The following is a 19,476-nucleotide window of genomic DNA, read 5'->3' as shown; positions in this document are numbered from 1 at the left end:
CAGAAACACTACATTTTTTACGATAATTGTTTTTGTTGTTGTTATAATTATTGATTATTTATTACTGTACCCCCAAAAGGAGGAATATGTCCAGGAGGGGATCAAGTGGACTCCAATCGATTACTTTAACAACAAAATTGTGTGTGATCTCATTGAAAATAAACTGGTGAGCTCACAGGATATACAGCTGAACACATTTTTATCACCATCTTCAGGAAAAAATGCGATGTGTGAAAACTCGTGTGTGTTAATGAGGTGTTACCCAGACAATGTATTATGCCACAATACAAAGCTTTTGTGTGTGTGTGTGTGTGTGGTCAACAATTATTATTATTATTATTATTATTATTAATATATGAATGTAACTACTTTATTTTTTAATTATTTTGTGATTTTAGCTTTTGATTTGTAATGTTTGAACACCTGACCAAATGATTGATTTGTTCTTTTTGAACATCCTATTCCAAATTTACTCCCAATTTGATTATAATAATAACCTGCACTCTTCTGGGAAGATGTTCCTCTAGATTTTAAATTGTGTTGGTGTGAGATTTCAATCAGCCACAAGGGTGTGAGTAAAGTCAGATACTGATGTAGGTGAGGTGAGAAGGCCTGGGGTGCAGCCAGCATGTAAAATTCATCCCAAAGGTGTTCAATAGCGTTTATAGGTCTATAGTAGGAGATCTTCCATCTCCATCGTAGAAGATCTTATTGAAGCCGAAAAAGCCATCCCGATACATTTGTTCATAGAGTGCATTTGTGAACCAAAAACATCATCCAGCTTTCTTCAAAACAAACAAATGAATCTTTCACTTTCGCAGAAATTATATGATGCTAATTGTTTAATACTTTTATCCCCCCTCCCCCCTCTTGTGCCACTTCCTGTGCAGAATCCGCCGGGTATTATGAGCATCCTCGATGACGTTTGTGCCACCATGTATGCCAAGGGCGAAGGGGCCGATAGCACTTTACTGCAGAAGCTGCAGGCTGCAGTGGGAACGCACGAACACTTTAACAACTGGAGCTCTGGCTTTATTATCCACCACTATGCAGGCAAGGTGCGCAGCTCCGACCTCTATAAATGGCACGGATTACACTATATTACAGCAAAACGCCACCGTATGTCAGCATAATTGCAGTTCCACACAGAGACACACGGTTATTCTAAACATTTCCTAATGACCTTAATGAGCTAAAAGGGGGATTTTTTGCATGTGGTTAATTTATATAGTAAATACGGTGATTTCAAATTAAAAATGGGTCGAGGCACAGAGTTAATTTGACGAACTGAACAAAAAAGTGTCAAATTGGATATTAAACGAGAAATTCAACAGCTTCGTTATTTCTAGAGACGCTGTAAGGACGCACACGAACCGCATTCAATTTACAAGGTGGTGTCAAAAGGTTTTGAGACAAGCTCTGTTTGCAAGGAAGTACTTTATTTATCTACTTTTACAAACTATATTCAAGCACCTCGAAAGACTCGTTGCAGCACCGCCGTATGTCAAACATGTCGGTGACAGATTTGCCCAGTTTCATGCAGAATTTCACATAGGCTCTTTGTTGTAACTTGCTGTCCAGGATGAAATCGCAGACGTGGTAACGTTACGTGGTCAGAATAGCGCCCGTTGGCACCATTAAACTCGAAAGTTTTTGATACCAACTCGTAATTAAGCTTATTCAAATAAATGTAGCCTCATGGCATTTGTCTCCGTGCATGATTTTGAGCAACGGAGTAGTACCGTAGATCTAAAGCTTTATATACAATATGTAAGGAAAATATTTATCCATAAAATATCAGTTAGTTTTGCTCTGCAAACATTAATGGCTTGGGGGTTGACCATTGTATAAGGGAATAATCCACAGCTAGGTGTCCAAACCATCTAGCCCTGGATTATCCCCTCCTTAATATATTTATTTCTTATCAATGTTAAAAAAGTTATTGCTGTCCAAATTGTTCCCCCAAAAAGATGACCAGATTATTTTGTCTCAATTCAGGTATCCTATGATGTCAATGGTTTCTGTGAAAGAAACAGAGATGTGCTTTTTACCGACCTCATAGCGCTGATGCAGAGCAGCGAACAGTAAGTATATGCGCTGTATATTTAGAATCGACCGAAGTGAGGTGTAACGTTTGCAAATGTGAAGCTCAAACAACATTATTCCTTTTCACAGTGTCTTCATACGCAGCCTGTTTCCTGAAAACCTCAACACTGAAAAGAAAGGCAGACCAACCACAGCGAGTTCCAAAATTAAAGTAAGATCAGGAAACAAATCATTTTTAACACAAACCATCAAACAAAAAAACTCCTCCGAAGACACCCCATTCTCTACAACTGATCTATCACTTGCCTGATATGTATCTCACCCCACACTGCTTCACCTGTTCCTCCATCTTCTATCATTGTTCCACTGAGCTCTCCATTCTCTACAACTGCTCGACTGATCCCTCCATCCTCTACCACTGCTCCAAAGAAAACAATCCTTTATCACTGTTTCAAAGATACCCCATCCTCTACCACTGCTCCAAAGAAAACAATCCTTTATCACTGATCAGAAGATACCCCATCCTCTACCACTGCTCCAAAGAAAACAATCCTTTATCACTGATCAGAAGATACCCCATCCTCTACCACTGTTCCAAAGATACCCCATCCTCTACCACTGTTCCAAAGATACCCCATCCTCTACCACTGCTTCAAAGATACCCCATCCTCTATCACTTCTCTAAACATACCCCATCCTTTATCACTGTTTCAAAGATACCCCATCCTCTACCACTGCTCCAAAGAAAACAATCCTTTATCACTGATCAGAAGATACCCCATCCTCTATCACTTCTCTAAACATACCCCATCCTTTATCACTGTTTCAAAGATACCCCATCCTCTACCACTGCTCCAAAGAAAACAATCCTTTATCACTGATCAGAAGATACCCCATCCTCTACCACTGCTTCAAAGATACCCCATCCTCTACCACTGTTCCAAAGATACCCCATCCTCTATCACTTCTCTAAACATACCCCATCCTTTATCACTGTTTCAAAGATACCCCATCCTCTACCACTGCTCCAAAGAAAACAATCCTTTATCACTGTTTCAAAGATACCCCATCCTCTACCACTGCTCCAAAGAAAACAATCCTTTATCACTGTTTCAAAGATACCCCATCCTCTATCACTTCTCTAAACATACCCCATCCTTTATCACTGATCAGAAGATACCCCATCCTCTACCACTGCTCCAAAGAAAACAATCCTTTATCACTGATCAGAAGATACCCCATCCTCTACCACTGTTCCAAAGATACCCCATCCTCTACCACTGCTCCAAAGAAAACAATCCTTTATCACTGTTTCAAAGACGGTGAAGTCTGGAGGAGCCAAGTCTGGCCAGTAGGGTGGGTGTGGAAATTAGATCATGTGAATTGTTCTTACGATCATCATGCACGAGTTACTGAACGGTTTCAACGTTTTTAGAGGTTGTGCTCATCGAAGGTCTTCCTGATCTCTCGTCACCTTCCAGTGATGTTCTTCCGCTCTCGAAGCACCTTGAACGACTCGTTGCAGCACCGCCGTATGTCAAACATGTCGGTGACAGATTTGCCCAGTTTCATGCAGAATTTCACATAGGCTCTTTGTTGTAACTTGCTGTCCAGGATGAAATCGCAGACGTGGTAACGTTACGTGGTCAGAATAGCGCCCGTTGGCACCATTAAACTCGAAAGTTTTTGATACCAACTCGTAATTAAGATCATTCAAATAAATGTAGCCTTACGGCATTTGTCTATGTGCATTTGAGCAACAGAGTAGTACATCTAATGCTGTATATACAATATGTAAAGAAAATATTTATCCATTCAGTCAGTTTTGCTCTGCAAACATTAATAGCTTGGGAAGTGACCATTGTATAAGGGAATAATCCACAGCTAGGTGTCCAAACCATCTAGCCCTGGATTATCCCCTCCTTAATATATTTATTTCTCATCAATGTTAAAAAGGTTATTGCTGTCCAAATTGTCCCCCCTAAAGATGACCAAATTATTTTGTCTCAATTCAGGTATCCTATGATGTCAATGGTTTCTGTGAAAGAAACAGAGATGTGCTTTTTACCGACCTCATAGCGCTGATGCAGAGCAGCGAACAGTAAGTATATGCGCTGTATATTTAGAATCGACCGAAGTGAGGTGTAACGTTTGCAAATGTGAAGCTCAAACAACATTATTCCTTTTCACAGTGTCTTCATACGCAGCCTGTTTCCTGAAAACCTCAACACTGAAAAGAAAGGCAGACCAACCACAGCGAGTTCCAAAATTAAAGTAAGATCAGGAAACAAATCATTTTTAACACAAACCATCAAACAAAAAAAAAAACTCCTCCGAAGACACCCCATTCTCTACAACTGCTCGACTGATCCCTCCATCCTCTACCACTCACCTCACTCCCTTCTTCCTCTAACACTGCTCCACTGATCCCTCCAATCTCTACAACTACTACACTAATCCCTCCATTCTCTACAACTGATCTATCACTTGCCTGATATGTATCTCACCCCACACTGCTTCACCTGTTCCTCCATCTTCTATCATTGTTCCACTGAGCTCTCCATTCTCTACCATGGCTCCATGGACCCTCTTATCCACTAAAGAGACCCCGTCCTCTACCACTGTTCCAAAGATACCCCATCCTCTATCACTTCTCTAAACATACCCCATCCTTTATCACTGATCAGAAGATACCCTATCCTCTACCACTGCTCCAAAGAAAACAATCCTTTATCACTGTTTCAAAGATACCCCATCCTCTACCACTGCTTCAAAGATACCCTATCCGCAACCACTGTTTCAAAGACAAACCGTCCTCTACCACTGCTCCAAAGATACTCCATCCTCTACTACTGCTCTAAAGATACCCTATCATCTATCACTCCTCTGAAGACACCCCATTCTCTACAACTGCTCGACTGATCCCTCCATCCTCTACAACTGCTCCATCATCTTTTAGACTGATTTAGACTGAAATTTGTAATCTGTTTCATAATGACCCACCTGCCAAAACACAATAAATGTAAAAGTACTGTTATTGCTTACGAAGTCTTTCACAAGCCAAATGGGTTTCCTGTGAAGTCTTGATTCTTTTTCGGTGGTTGAGATAATTATCTGTGCTTTATTTAAATAATTAATTATTTAAAATGATTGTAAAATAATTAACTCTGGTCTACAGAGGCAGGCGAACGAGCTGGTGGATACGCTGATGAAATGCACTCCGCATTATATTCGCTGCATCAAACCCAACGAAACCAAGAGGCCCAAAGACTGGGAGGAGAGCCGGTGAGTCTCAGAGACACTGCTTTACTTTAGGGCTGGTTAACGTGGTTATAGGAAACGATCAGTGTGAATCAGTGTGATGTGGTTTAACATGAAGCAGAGGAACTCTGATGTTTTTTTCCTATACCAGCATATATAACTGAAGTGTTTTATTCATCATGCTGGCAAAAACGATTTCCCCTTCCTGTGGCTTCAGACTCAAATGGTTCGTATTGTTCAGTTTAATTTTATTTAGCTCTGTTTGAACAGTGCTTTAAAAAATGGAGACACTGTCACAAAGCAGCTTTACAGGAAAGTCATTAATTCATTAATTGGTCCCTATTTATTTAACCCCAATGATGAACACCCCCCCCCACCTTGAAACACTATGAGGAAGAAACCTTGAGAGGAACCAAACACAAAAAAGGAACCCATCCTGACACAACAATTGTCCATTCATTATAGTTTCATCATCAGTGGGGTAATCAAGTGTTCACTGGTAGAGACTTGAATGCAAAATCATCAAGGCTTCTACGTGGCTCCATCCACAGTTATCTACATTGTACAACCACAATTCCAAAAAAGTTGCAAAATGACGCTGTGTAAAATGTAAATAAAAACAGAATGCAATGATTTGCAGAACGCATAAACCAGTATTTTATTCACAATAGAACATAGAAAACATGAAATCTTAAATTTGCAGAAATTTACCATTTTAAGGAAAAAATTTGGTAATATTTAATTTGATGGCAAACATCAAAAAGTAATTGTTATTCAAATTAAACAGTTGGAAAAAAATTAGGTAAATTGACAACAGGTCAGTAAGATGAGTGTATGGGTATAAATAGTGTGTCCCTCAGAGGTATAGATATACACACAGTTTGCCATGTCATCCACAAATGAAAGTTAAATCTCTATCATGCAAAGAAGTAGACATGTGTGAACATGATCCAGAATGCATAACTTTGTAGTAGAATAGTCTGGGTGCTGAACTGGACTGCCAGCAGTCTAGACCTTTCCCCAGTGGAAAACTTTTGCCATATCTTGAAACAAGGACACCCAGAACTGTTGAGCAGCTAGAATCCTGTATCAGCCAAAACTCCAGTAACTGGTCTCCTCAGTTCCCAGATGTATAGTATATGGACAGAAGACATGATTCTACACAGGAGTAAACATGGCCCTGTCCCAACTTATTTCAGAGCTTTGCCATGAAATTAAAAGTTACCTTTCTTTTTTCTCCTTAAAATAGTATCTATTTTAAGTTTAAATATTTGATATTATTCTTGGTTAATTGTGAATGGAATGTGTATTTGTCAGATTTGCAAATCGTTGCATTCTGTTTTTATTTACATTTTATACAGTGTCCCAACTTTTTTTAAATTGAGGTTGTATCTTTAAGCTGTTTATGTGGACCCAACCTTATTCTCTTCCTCAGAAGCAAGTGGTTTCCATTGTTAGTTTGTGTTTAAGAAGACTGCATGTGAAGCCTATCATGATGCTTGTCCTCAGGGTGAAACATCAGGTGGAGTATTTGGGTTTACGTGAGAACATCAGGGTGCGCAGAGCCGGGTTCGCCTACCGCCGTATTTTCCAGAAGTTTCTACAGAGGTGAGTAATTAACGTAATATTGACTGATGACTGAAGCTCTGTTTATACGGAAGTTAAGTCCTTGTAGGTGTTTATTTCTTTGACAGACAAACAATTCTAACAAGTAAATCAGGAGACCTGTCATGTGTTCTCCCCTTTTCTAGAGCACTCTGCGTTACAGCAGAGACAAGGTCAGGTAGATGTTTATGAGGTGACGTGTCGCTGGTGGTATAAGGGTTAAAGGTAAAGCTTTGTAGAGAACTGGACAAAATAAAGGAATAAAACGACACCACATTGTTCCCTCTAAAGTAGCTAGGAAAGAAGCCGGGATTCAAACTGGGTAATGTAGCAAATGGTTCCCAGAGCAACAGAAAAAGTTTGAGCTTTTTGCCAATTAAATCTTGGATGCTATTGCAGAGAGACCGATAGTGGATTTTATAGATACCGATAGCTAGGTTGGATTGTACTTGCCGATAACCAATTAATCAACCGGAAAAAAAAAAAACATACTCCATGTAAATTATTACTGAACTTTATAACAAAAATAAAAAAAACAGTACTAATGTGCTAAATGAAATAAATATGAATATATCAATCCTAATAAATATTGAGGTAGATAAAAGACATGCATTTAAACTGAAACAATCAGTTACATCCAAAATCTAAAAAAAAAAAAAAAACATCAAACAAACAGCACATGGTCTCAGTAATGTGCCTCTAGAGGTCACTCTCGTACTGTATAATGCAACTCGGAAAAACTACAAATGTTTCCTGATAGCCAATAGTTCCAGCAATCAACTATCGGTGCCGATTAATCTGCAAAAACGATTAATTGGTCGACCTCTAATTGAAGATCAAGGAAAATAATGAAAATTCATAAAATGAATGTCAAGACAGTGTGCTATTAATGCTTATGCTTGGGTGTTTGTGTCTCAGGTACGCTATACTGACCCCAGAGACGTTCCCGCACTGGCGTGGAGGAGAACAGCAAGGTGTCCTGCATCTACTGCGCTCCGTAAATATGGACAACGATCAATACCAGCTGGGCCGCACTAAGATCTTTGTTAAAAACCCAGAGTCGGTATGAGCGAATATGCTAACATCTGTAGTCCTGTAGCTAGTCTCTTGGCTGATGTGCTACATTAAGCTAAAGAACTAAAACCATTGCACTTGATTGAAATGTCAAGCAAAGATTTGCTACAAAAGCCTGTAGGGTTATGTTTAGAAATTTGTACTGCACTATAGACCATTTTAACAATATATGGATCTGTTTTGCTGAATGATTTTGTGACAGTAACATCTAATATCTATGTAATCTATTAAATAAAAATACATTCAAGCATTCTGTTTTATAAGATAGACCTAATCGAACTACTATTTAGCTCCAGGTTGATTTAAAAAACCTCTTTCGCTCTTAGCTGTTTCTGCTGGAAGAGATGCGTGAGAGGAAGTTTGACACATTCGCCAGGACCATCCAGAAAGCCTGGAGGAAGTATATCGCCAGAAGGAAGTACGAGCAGATGAGAGAGGAGGGTACGAGAGATTTAATAAGCTATAAACCATAAAGCGAATACAGGTTTTCTGTTAATAGTTAAACTTGCAGTTCACAGAGATCCTCACACACAAGTTCCACCAAAGAAACCATGCATACTTCCTCAGCAACAGTTTGCAGACAAGTTTGCATTTTGCAAAATTGCAACATGTAAACGTGAGGGGGTCAGCAAGCTGCTTTTCCTGTTTATTGAGTCTGATTTGACTCACCAGCGAGCAGCGATCATTTTTGGGTCCAGACCTTGAACCAGAGTCAATTGAACTAGAGCTGATTTCTGAACAAAAGTAAATGTTAATAATAACCAGTATTATGTATCAGTATGTCAGGAGAAAGACAAATTAACAGACAAATACATTCAAATGAAAAATAAAATAACCACTGATATTTTTTTTTTTTTGGTAGAAATGCATTGCATGTCAATTCATTGATTTCAAAAAGGCAAAAGGTCAATGCAATACATCTAAACGCTAGATGTCGCAATGCTAATAATTAGACATGACAGTGCAAGCTAGCTGAATGCTAATAACTAGACCTGACCGTGAAAACTACCTGAATGATAATAACTAGACATGACAGTGAAAACTACCTGAATGCTAATAACTAGACATGACAGTGAAAACTACCTGAATGCTAATAACTGGACATGACCGTGCAAACTAGCTTAATGCTAATAACTAGACATGACAGTGCAAACTAGCTTAATGCTAATAACTAGACATGACAGTGCAAACTAGCTGAATGCTAATAACTAGACATGACAGTGAAAACTACCTGAATGCTAATAACTAGACATGACAGTGAAAACTACCTGAATGCTAATAACTATACCTGACAGTGAAAACTACCTGAATGCTAATAACTGGACATGACGGTGAAAACTACCTGAATGCTAATAACTGGACATGACAGTGAAAACTACCTGAATGCTAAAAACTGGACATGCCAGTGCAAACTAGCTTAATGCTAATAGCTAAACCTGACAGTGAAAACTATCTGAATGCTAATAACTAGATCTGACAGTGAAAACTACCTGAATGCTAATAACTGGACATGACCGTGCAAACTAGCTTAATGCTAATAACTAGACATGACAGTGCAAACTAACTGAATGCTAATAACTACACATGACAGTGCAAACTAGCTGAATGCTAATAACTAGACATGACAGTGAAAACTACCTGAATGCTAATAACTAGACATGACAGTGAAAACTACCTGAATGCTAATAACTGGACATGACAGTGAAAACTACCTGAATGCTAATAACTAGGCATGACAGTGAAAACTACCTGAATGCTAATAACTAGACATGGCAGTGAAAACTACCTGAATGCTAATAACTGGACATAACCGTGCAAACTAGCTTAATGTTAATAACTACACATGACAGTGCAAACTACCTGAATGCTAATAATTAGACCTGACAGTGCAAAAGAGCTGAATGCTAAAAACTAGATGTGTCTCCTTTGGAATGTTTTTACTTTTGGAATGTTGTATGTAAATATTTAAAATATCGTCAAAATATTTGGTGAAAGACACTCAACAAAGGGACACTGCCTTTAAAAAAACAAACTTTCTTAATTTCTGTGGTTTTTTTTTTTCTTCTCCAGCTTCGGATATTCTCTACAACTCGAAGGAGCGGCGCAGGAACAGCATTAACAGGAACTTTGTTGGGGATTATCTGGGCATGGAGGAGAGGCCTGAACTGCGTCAGTTCCTGGCCAAGAGAGAGCGAATTGATTTTGCTGACTCGGTGAATAAATACGACCGCAGATTTAAGGTATGGTCTTAGAAGTGACCGGCTGACTGAGAGCTGACTGAAAAGATAAAGGATTTCAATAAGATTCGTTTCATTTAACTGAGTTTTATTACGAATTTTTTAGATTCTATGGTTAGGGTTGTTTATAAGCAGCGCATTTCTTTAGAACGCTGATTCAACTGACGGCAAACTACCTGTGCTACCTTCAACTCTGAACTCCCAGCCAATCGCAATCCAGTATTCAGACTGAGAAAGGGATAATGAGCTGTAACGAGTGGCGACAATTTAAATTATTGATGAGACGAATGATTCGATTAATCAAATATTCAAACGCACAAACTAGCTAAATACTAATAACTAGATGTCACAATACAAACTATCTGAAGGCTAATACCTAGATGTGACTATACAAAATAGCTGAATGCTAATAACTAGATGTGACAATGCAAACTAGCTAAATGCTAATAACTAGATGTGTCTATAAAAACTAGCTGAATGCTAATAACTTGATTTGACAATGCAAACTAGCTAAATGCTAATAACTAGATGTGACAATACAAACTAGCTAAATGCTAATAACTCGATTTGACAATACAAACTAGCTAAATGCTAATAATTAGATGTTACAATAAAAAATAGCTATATGCTAATAACTAGATGTTACAATAAAAAATAGCTAAATGATAACTAGATGTGACAATGCAAAATAGGTGAACGCTGATAAATACATTTTGCAATAAAAACTATATAAATGCTAATAACTAGATGTGATGAGGCAAAATAGGTAAATGCTAATAACAAGATGTGAGGATATAAAAAAAATTTGATTTGATAATAGCTAAATGTAATGAGACAAATTAGCTGAATGCTAATAACTAGCTGAATGCTAATAACTCGATGTAATGAGACAAATTAGCTGAATGCGAATAACTAGATGTGATGATAGACAATAGGTGAATGCTAATAACTAGATGTGACAGTATGATATAATGAAGGGCCACAATTGAAAATATTCAATAAGGCAAATGGTTTTATGAATTAAATGTTTTTTTTTATTCGCACATTATAATTATTACCAAAAGCAGCCAATTATAAAACTGATGTGTAATCTTTCTGTTGGTTTTTTTTGTCCAGTCTATTAAAAGGGATTTGATCCTGACACCGAAGGGCATCTACCTGATCGGACGAGAGAAGATCAAGAAGGGCCCGGAGAAAGGCCAGATCAAGGAAGTGCTGAAGAGAAAACTCGAAGTGGGGTCCATACGCTCCGTTTCGCTGAGGTTAGGAGCTGTGAAAGCACTGACTCATTTCTGCAAATCGTCTGCCTGTTTTGCCCACCAGACCGCAGCAGAGCCACCACACGTCAGTCACCTAGCGCTCACTGCAGGGGCTTGAGGTTTGATCATGAGGGTGTGAAAATATCTCAGATCACTTTTCATGAGTTTTGTATTCAAATATCCGCAGCACTGAAATCCCTCACGCAGTAATTATCATGAAATTATCACGTGTGGCATGAAAATATATAAATATAACATATAAATATAACTATATTTATATCTATATTATTTATAATGTTTAACATTTACATTGTGGAGCAGCTGTTTAACACTCATTGGGAGGAGTTCTATAGTTTGATGGACTCAGAAATGATCTCCCGCAGTGCTCTGTGGTAGGATGAATCTGTCACTGAACGTTTTCCTCACACCGACTGGTGTTTAGTGGGTGGGAGGAATGATCCAAGATGGAATGCACTTTGCTCAGCATTCTCCTTTCAGACACTATGGTCCGAGATTGACAACATTGTCATGCTGGAACTTGTAAGTCAGGTGTCCCAATCCTATTGTCTATACAGTGTATTTAAACATGTATCATATAAACCAGATTCATTCTCCATCATCTCAATTCATGAAGCGATTTATTTATGATCTGAATTAGGATGCAGACAGAATTATTCCAGTACTGAGACTGGGAATTTTTTCAGCATGTCCATATAATTTTTTTTTAATGTAATTATTATTTCGTTCGTTTGTTTATTTATTAACTTAGTTTTCACTTGTTTTTGGCTCTAGCACAAGACAGGACGATTTCTTCATCCTGCACGAGGCTCAGTACGACAGCCTGCTGGAGTCCCTGTTTAAGACCGAGTTTCTGAGCTTGCTGTGTAAGCGCTACGAGGAGCAGACCAAGAGCAAACTCACACTGGTCTTCAACGACAGGTATACACACACGCACCCTTGAGATGGGAAGTAATGAAGTACGAATTATTCCTTACTGTATTTAAGTAGATTTTTTTGCTATCAGTACTTAATTTTTAATTTTTTGCACAACTTCTGACTTTTAATCATTGAATTTTTACACAAATATACTTTCTTCTTCGTACATTTTCAAACCAGACTCATTACTTTAGTTTGAATCTCTTTGGTGACATGATCAATGTTTACACATTTTTAGCACATCAACCTATTTCTTGTAATTGAGCGGCTTTTTCAATCTACCACTGGTGTACCATTTCCTGGCTCTCACCCACCACAGACGTGGGCTAGTTTACGAAGCTCACAACGAGCAGGCAGAAGGCAACAAGAAGTCTGGGGTTAACGTGGATGAGACAGAGGGAGTCAGTGATGCAAACATGACTGAGAACAGAGACTTTCTTCATCTTTTCTATATGGTGGATGTTCAGCCTGGAAAGATTCATTAGATAACGACATTTGAAATTATTTTATATTAATATATTAATATGACGTGAGGTTCATTTACCAGCGTGACTAAAATAGGTGGTAGTTATGACTATTAAGTACATGTCAGAGCCAAAACTTCTTTTAAAACATAAGTATCTCTACTTCTCCACTTCACATCTAAAGGATGTGTGTACTTCTGCAATCTCTGCCACACACACACACACACACACACACACATACTTAGATTAAGATATACACTTTAATCATCCTCCTAAACTACTGATTGGAAGGTTAGCGGTTCAAACCCCAGGGTTGCCAAGCTGCCACTCTTGGGCCCTGATGCCCTGAAGCCTCTGTGTTCCAGGGGTGATGTATCACGGCTGACCCTGTGCTCTGACCCCAGTTTCCTAACATTGTTGGGCTATACAAAGAAAGAATTTCACTGTTCTGTGATGTGACAAGTACAAAAAAAAGCCCCCTTTATATACACTATATTGGCAAAAGTTTGCGGACACCTGATCATAAGTACGGTATGTGATTTTCGAGCATTGCATTCCACATTTATTCATAATTTGCTCTTATAATTCCCTCCACTCTTCTGGGAAGATGTTCCACTAAAATTTGGAGTGTACTTATGGACGTTTGTGTTTATCATCCACAAGGGTGTTTGTAAGATCAGGTAGTGAGGTGAGGAGACCTGGGGGTGCAGTCAGCATGTAAAATTCATCCCAAAGCTGTTCGGTAGGGTTGAGATCAGAGCTCTAGAGCAGGCCGCTCAAGATCTTCCTCTCTAAACCATGCAAAGAATATCTTCATGGAGCTGGCTTTGTGCACAGGGGCATTACCATGCTGGAAAAGGTTTGGGTTTCCAAAGTTCAAGTGAATGCAAAATTGTATTATGCTGCATCTAAAGACAGTCCTGTACAAGGTGTCCTAATACTTTTGCCCATATAGTGTATTTTTAGGTGCTCATATGGTTTCACAAGTGTGTGTGTCTGTGTGTGTGTGTGTGTGTGTGTGTGTGTGTAAGATAAATGATACAGAATGCATTTAATCCAAGTGTGTAATCCATCCAGGCTGGAGTTTCGTGTGAAGAAGGAGGGATGGGGAGGAGGAGGGAACCGCATGCTGATGTTTTCTAGAGGACAGGGAGACATGGCTGCGATCAAACCTGCAGGAAAAACTCTGAACATCAGCGTAGGAGACGGACTGCCCAAGACGTCCAGTGAGTGACGTGTTGCTTGATTGTCTCTGTGACTCTGATCTGTCAACATGCAAAACGGCTTCAATGAACACGGAACATTGTATGTTTCTCGTTGCAGAACCGACAAGAAAAAGCATGCAGCCTTCACACGGAGGCCGTCAGGCCCCCAACCGAGGTGTGTTTCATCGTATTCCTGTTTACATTACAACACTCTCGAATTCTTATGTCTGATTGGTCGTAAGGTGTTCATTGAGTCTCTGTAACTCAGCAGTTTAGAGGCAAATAGCAGATTTGTTTGTGAATTCACTCTTTTCAAAAAGTTACTGTTACTATAGTAACGGCTTATTACGGGACTATACAGGTACGTGCCATATTAACTGACAAACTATACATTATAGAGCTGTAACTGTTTATAGCTATAGTATACTAACTTGTCTGAATGTAGGAGTTTGTCATGGTGACAGAAGCTTCTACATACAACAATATATGCATCAAAAAAGATTTATACCCAGTATTATATGCATACAGATCTTATATGCAATATAAGGACAAAAGTTTATATACACCTAAGTTTGGTATGCCAAGGAGGCACTCAGTTAAATTTTATTATCCATAATATCGTGATATTTTGGTACTTAGTTACATTATATGGCCACTAAGTATAATAAAATTTAACAAAGAAATAAGACAAAAGGACGCAGCTCTACCTCTGCCATGTTAATCTGTATTCTATGTGACTCTCAGGACACGCCTCGCTCCCCGTAGTGTTGCGATGCTTCGTATTGACGTACGAACGTTACGATCGACATATCAAATACTGGTCTTAAATTATTGATCGCTTTCTTAATAATAAAAGTATAGCCTATCTACTACTCATAATAATAATCCACGAATAATTATATAAATAACAAACCAGTTTGTTATTTCATTAATAATAATCTCAGTGATATCAAATTTACAACAATCTGCGTATGTTTTTGTTTACAGGTTACCAGAACGGAGCGGCGCAGTTTTCGCGTGGACACGTTCAGCCGCAGGAGCAGACCTACTCCAAACCCGATAAGTGGAACCGACCGCCCAACGCTGCCCTGCCCAAACTGGACTCTCAGAAAAGCAGACGAGGTACAGCCCAGCACACACAGCCTGCTAACCTGGACTTCCTCAACGTACCTGATCAGGGTGTGTCTGGGTAAGAGAGAAACACACACACACACACACACACACACACACTTGTCTTACTTTCCGTCTTACTGATTGCAATATTGAACTATTAAGTATCAGCTAAATACCAATATACATCTATTTATTTTCTTTGAAATGTATCAGTTCTTTGAAATCTAAAGCTAATTGAAATATTTTTTTCACTCAAAGCTCAATCATATACGTAACAATAACCGTAATAAATTCAGTCCTTATATAAAAATTGCATTTCTGTTTTTTCGAGATTTTCTGCAGCTTCCTATATGCTAATTATTATGATGTCATAACATCTGCCGGTTTTTCTCATTAATGTAATTTCATTTAAAGAAAATATTTAGTCTGTTGTTTTTCTTTTTTTGAATTCTTTTTTTTTTAAGAATGCAAAGAAAAAGAAGCATCAGTCAACGTCCTCCTCCGGCCCCCAGCAGCCGGCCCAAAGCAGCACCCCGACCGCAGGGGCCCCGATGTCGTGCGCTGTATCAGTACGTCGGTCAGGACGTGGACGAGCTCAGTTTTGATGTCGGTGATGTTATAGACCTCATTAAAGACGGTGAGAAACGATTAAAGAGGCACAAATGAAACTACACAAAATATATGACTAATTACTGATGCGTCTATACTGCCCCCTGGTGGGAGATCATATAGGTTTGATAAGTACATGACTAAGATCATCTGCTCTTTTTTGAGGGTTCACACTTACATATATCTAATATTAGATTTTCTTTGGTAAATAAATAAATAAAGTTTATGACTCGTTCGTTTAATTGGGTTTAAACAGAGACAATTCTGAAGGTTCGCAAACTTTCGAGTACCGCTATGCACCATTTACTACTTTTCTTTCATATACTTCATCCTTCTTTCTTTATTTTTTTAAGATATGTCTGGTTGGTGGACTGGCAGGATGCACGGGAAAGAGGGTTTATTCCCTGGAAATTACGTAGAGAAAATCTGAGAAGCCCAGAACTCCACAACTCCGAACTGTGACCTCTGACCTCACTTTGTTCATCAAGCCTTCCGAACCTCCGAAACCTCAGGATATGCGTCTGGTGATGACGAGGCGCACGGGTCAGGGACACGAGCGTTAAACATGAGCACAGAGGATTCACTGGTGGCGTGTTGTAACATTGCAATGGTCCACGTGCGCTCTGACAGAAACCGGATTAGACTGGAACTTCTTTTTTTTTTTTTTTTTCAAAGGACAAATATATATTTTTACTTGCAAAGGCATTATGTTATTTTGAATTATAAATTCCCCCCGACACAAACACACACACACACACACACACACACACACAACACACACACAGCCATCACTCCTGCTGCACAAACACAACATGGCACTGTTTTAAACACACACACAAAAAATCAAGAATACAGTCCATATGGAGTATTTACCATTTTTATATAGTTTATATCATTTTTTATTTTTTTTTTATTTTTTATATATAGTATTAATGCCATTCCAAGTCTTGAAAATACAAATCAAAGGTACTAATATTCACACTTTACATTAAAAAAAGTCTTTCTGTAAATGTTTGTCTCTATGTTGAATATTTTTAATTAAACATCATCTTAGGGAGCTTTTTGTTTCCAAAAAAAGCTGTAAATGTTCTTTTTTTCCAAATATGTGAGTAAAAAGGATTCCACACCCAGACCTGCTTGATTGCATGACTACGAACGATTATGACTACATTTACATTAACATTTGCGGCATTTAGCAGACGCCCTTATCCAGAGTGACGTACAAAAGTGCTTTGAGTCTCTAGTTATGAATAAATCTACACTGGTACGCAAGATTACAAACTTAATATAAATAGAATTCTACAAACTTGGAAAGTGCTACTTTAAGTGTTTCAGGAAGAGGTAGGTCTTCAGTCGTCGTTTGAAGGTAATCAGGGACTCCGCTGTATGGACATCTAGGGGAAGTTCATTCCACCACCTCGGTGCCAGAACAGAGAAGAGCCTTGAAGTGTACTTACCTCTCATTCTGAAAGAAGGAGGTACCAGTCGAGCAGTGCTGGAGGATCTCAGACAGCGTGGTGCAGTGCGAGATGTGATGAGGTCATGACAATGAGTATGTACGACTGTGATATGATCAGCTAAGCAGGACTAGTCAACAAACTTACTGCCAACTGATTGCTGTATGTCTTTATACCTTTGCTTTTGGAAGGAGTCTCTAGTGTCAGTGGTTTGTTACACTATATGGACAAAAGTATTGGGACCCCTGATTTTCCCAGCCATATGTGGTTCTTTCCAGAACAGTTATCACAAAGCTGATGGCACACGTTTGTACAGGATGTCTTTGGATGCAGGACAATTTCCATTTACTTGAACTAGGAGACCCAAAACCCTGTTCCAGCATGAAGATATGCTTTTCATTAGCTGAAGTTTCAATGTGTTGGAGTGGAAAATCTCCTGCTATAGAGCTATAGAGGAAAAATAGCAGACTTCCAGAATCCTTCAGAACACACAACTGTAGATACTCATAAACCAAAGTGGAAATCGAATCGCGTCTGCTTCAACTGTTTTTGAGTTGTTCTTCGAGTTTTCATTTTAGTTTCCAATGAACGTTAATTAGAGCTGGTATCTGTGGAAGCTGCACATTCAGAGTTGCAGATTTCACAGTTACACGTTTGTAGAACAGGTCCTGCAGGTACACTTTGCATCCAACTGCATTCTTAAAAGGTGCGTAATATTTGAGGACGAGGTGTGTGAGTGTGTATATAAACACACACTCACACACAAAAGGGATTCCTGAGAGTAAAACCTGATTGGCAGTGCAAATACCCAACAAATCCTTTCAACATAAACAGAACACAGATTTCTGTGTACATGTCACTACTTCATGGACTCGAGCTCTAAATATCTGGAGTCCAGGTCTTAATGGTCTGAAAATGGCATTTCATCAATTGTGTTGTCCATTTCAGGTATGTGAAATCACCCACATTAAAAATGGCCAAACGTCAACACACGTCCTTCCCTCGAGTAGAAGTACAGATACTCATGTTTTAAAAGACTCTGACAAAAGTTGAAGATCTGACTACACTTTTTTACTCAAGTTAAAGTAAAGATGTTTGGGCTCTGACATGTTCTTAAGTAAAATTTGCCATTACTAAATGTTTTAGCGTCACGCTGGTAACTGGTCCTTGCATCATATTATATATTAATACAAAAGAATATCAAAGTTTATTATCTAATGAATGTATACAGGATGAACAACCACCAGATAGATAGATAGATAGATAGATAGATAGATAGATAGATAGATAGATAGATAGATAGATAGATAGATAGATAGATAGATAGATAGATAAATATTGTACATTGTACAGGTACAAAGCAACAAAATGCAGTTTGGCATCTACCAGAATCGTGCAAAAAGTGCAGATAAATATGTAGCATATTTACAGCATGTGATATTTATGTAAGCATATGTACAGTGAATAAATATAAAGGCTATAACAGTGCAGAGACGTGTGGACATCACTAAGAAGTACAGACAAATGGTTCTAAGGCTATAGCATTATAGAGGAATGTGCAGAAGTGAAAGGTTATACGATTATGGCATTTAAGAAAAAAAAAAGATGTCCCTGAACCTGCTGTTTCTGGTGCGTATGTTCCTGTATCTCCTTATATATGAAGGCTATATCAGTGCAGAGATGTGTGGACATTGTTGAGAAGTATAAGTAAATGGTTCTAAGGCTATGGCATTGAAAAAATGTGCAGACACTGTTGTAAAGGAACAACAAGTAGGATTATATGGTTATGGCATTAGAAAAATGTGCAAGGCACAATATGTGTAGAGAATGAGGAGTATAAAAATACAATATATAACGTACAATGTATTTACGTATAATTGTACAGACGTTATTCACAGTGTTTATACAGTAAGTGTAGAGTGTAGAGTGTAAAGTGTAGAGTTCAGTAGTGTGATGGTGGATGAAAAAAAAACGTCCCTGAACCTGCTGGTTTTGGTGTATATGTTCCTGTATCTCCTTCTTGATGGAAGGAGATTAAACAGTTTGTAAATGGGATGTGAAAAGTCCTTGTTGATGTTGTGAGCTCTGCGCAGACATCTGATGTGGTGAAGGTGTATAATGGCAGGTAGTTGGGTGCCAGTGATGCGTTGGGCGATACTGACCACTATTTGCAGGGCTTTACGTTCACACACAGTGAAGCCTTCGTACCA

General features: G+C 38.6%; 1 protein-coding gene across 1 annotated transcript in view; it reads left to right on the top strand.

Annotated features, from left to right (window-relative positions):
• Positions 1-16,941, top strand: part of myo1f (myosin IF) — a 36,428-nt gene extending 19,487 nt beyond the window's left edge. Inside the window, exons 13-28 of the mRNA XM_046871749.1 lie at positions 80-166; positions 891-1,058; positions 1,999-2,084; positions 2,176-2,257; positions 5,225-5,331; positions 6,817-6,915; positions 7,831-7,975; positions 8,313-8,427; positions 10,057-10,226; positions 11,340-11,485; positions 12,275-12,421; positions 13,960-14,108; positions 14,206-14,262; positions 15,075-15,276; positions 15,665-15,837; positions 16,163-16,941. Of these exons, the coding sequence (XP_046727705.1) occupies positions 80-166; positions 891-1,058; positions 1,999-2,084; positions 2,176-2,257; positions 5,225-5,331; positions 6,817-6,915; positions 7,831-7,975; positions 8,313-8,427; positions 10,057-10,226; positions 11,340-11,485; positions 12,275-12,421; positions 13,960-14,108; positions 14,206-14,262; positions 15,075-15,276; positions 15,665-15,837; positions 16,163-16,239 (2,010 nt within the window). The 3' untranslated portion in view covers positions 16,240-16,941. The remainder of the gene's footprint in view (positions 1-79; positions 167-890; positions 1,059-1,998; positions 2,085-2,175; positions 2,258-5,224; positions 5,332-6,816; positions 6,916-7,830; positions 7,976-8,312; positions 8,428-10,056; positions 10,227-11,339; positions 11,486-12,274; positions 12,422-13,959; positions 14,109-14,205; positions 14,263-15,074; positions 15,277-15,664; positions 15,838-16,162) is intronic.
• Positions 16,942-19,476: the final 2,535 nt, after the last annotated feature.

This window comes from Silurus meridionalis, chromosome 17, assembly GCF_014805685.1.
Source record: "Silurus meridionalis isolate SWU-2019-XX chromosome 17, ASM1480568v1, whole genome shotgun sequence".
Classification (NCBI taxonomy): domain Eukaryota; kingdom Metazoa; phylum Chordata; class Actinopteri; order Siluriformes; family Siluridae; genus Silurus; species Silurus meridionalis.
Note: the sequence above shows the minus strand (reverse complement) of the source record. Positions and strands in the feature narration are given on the sequence as shown.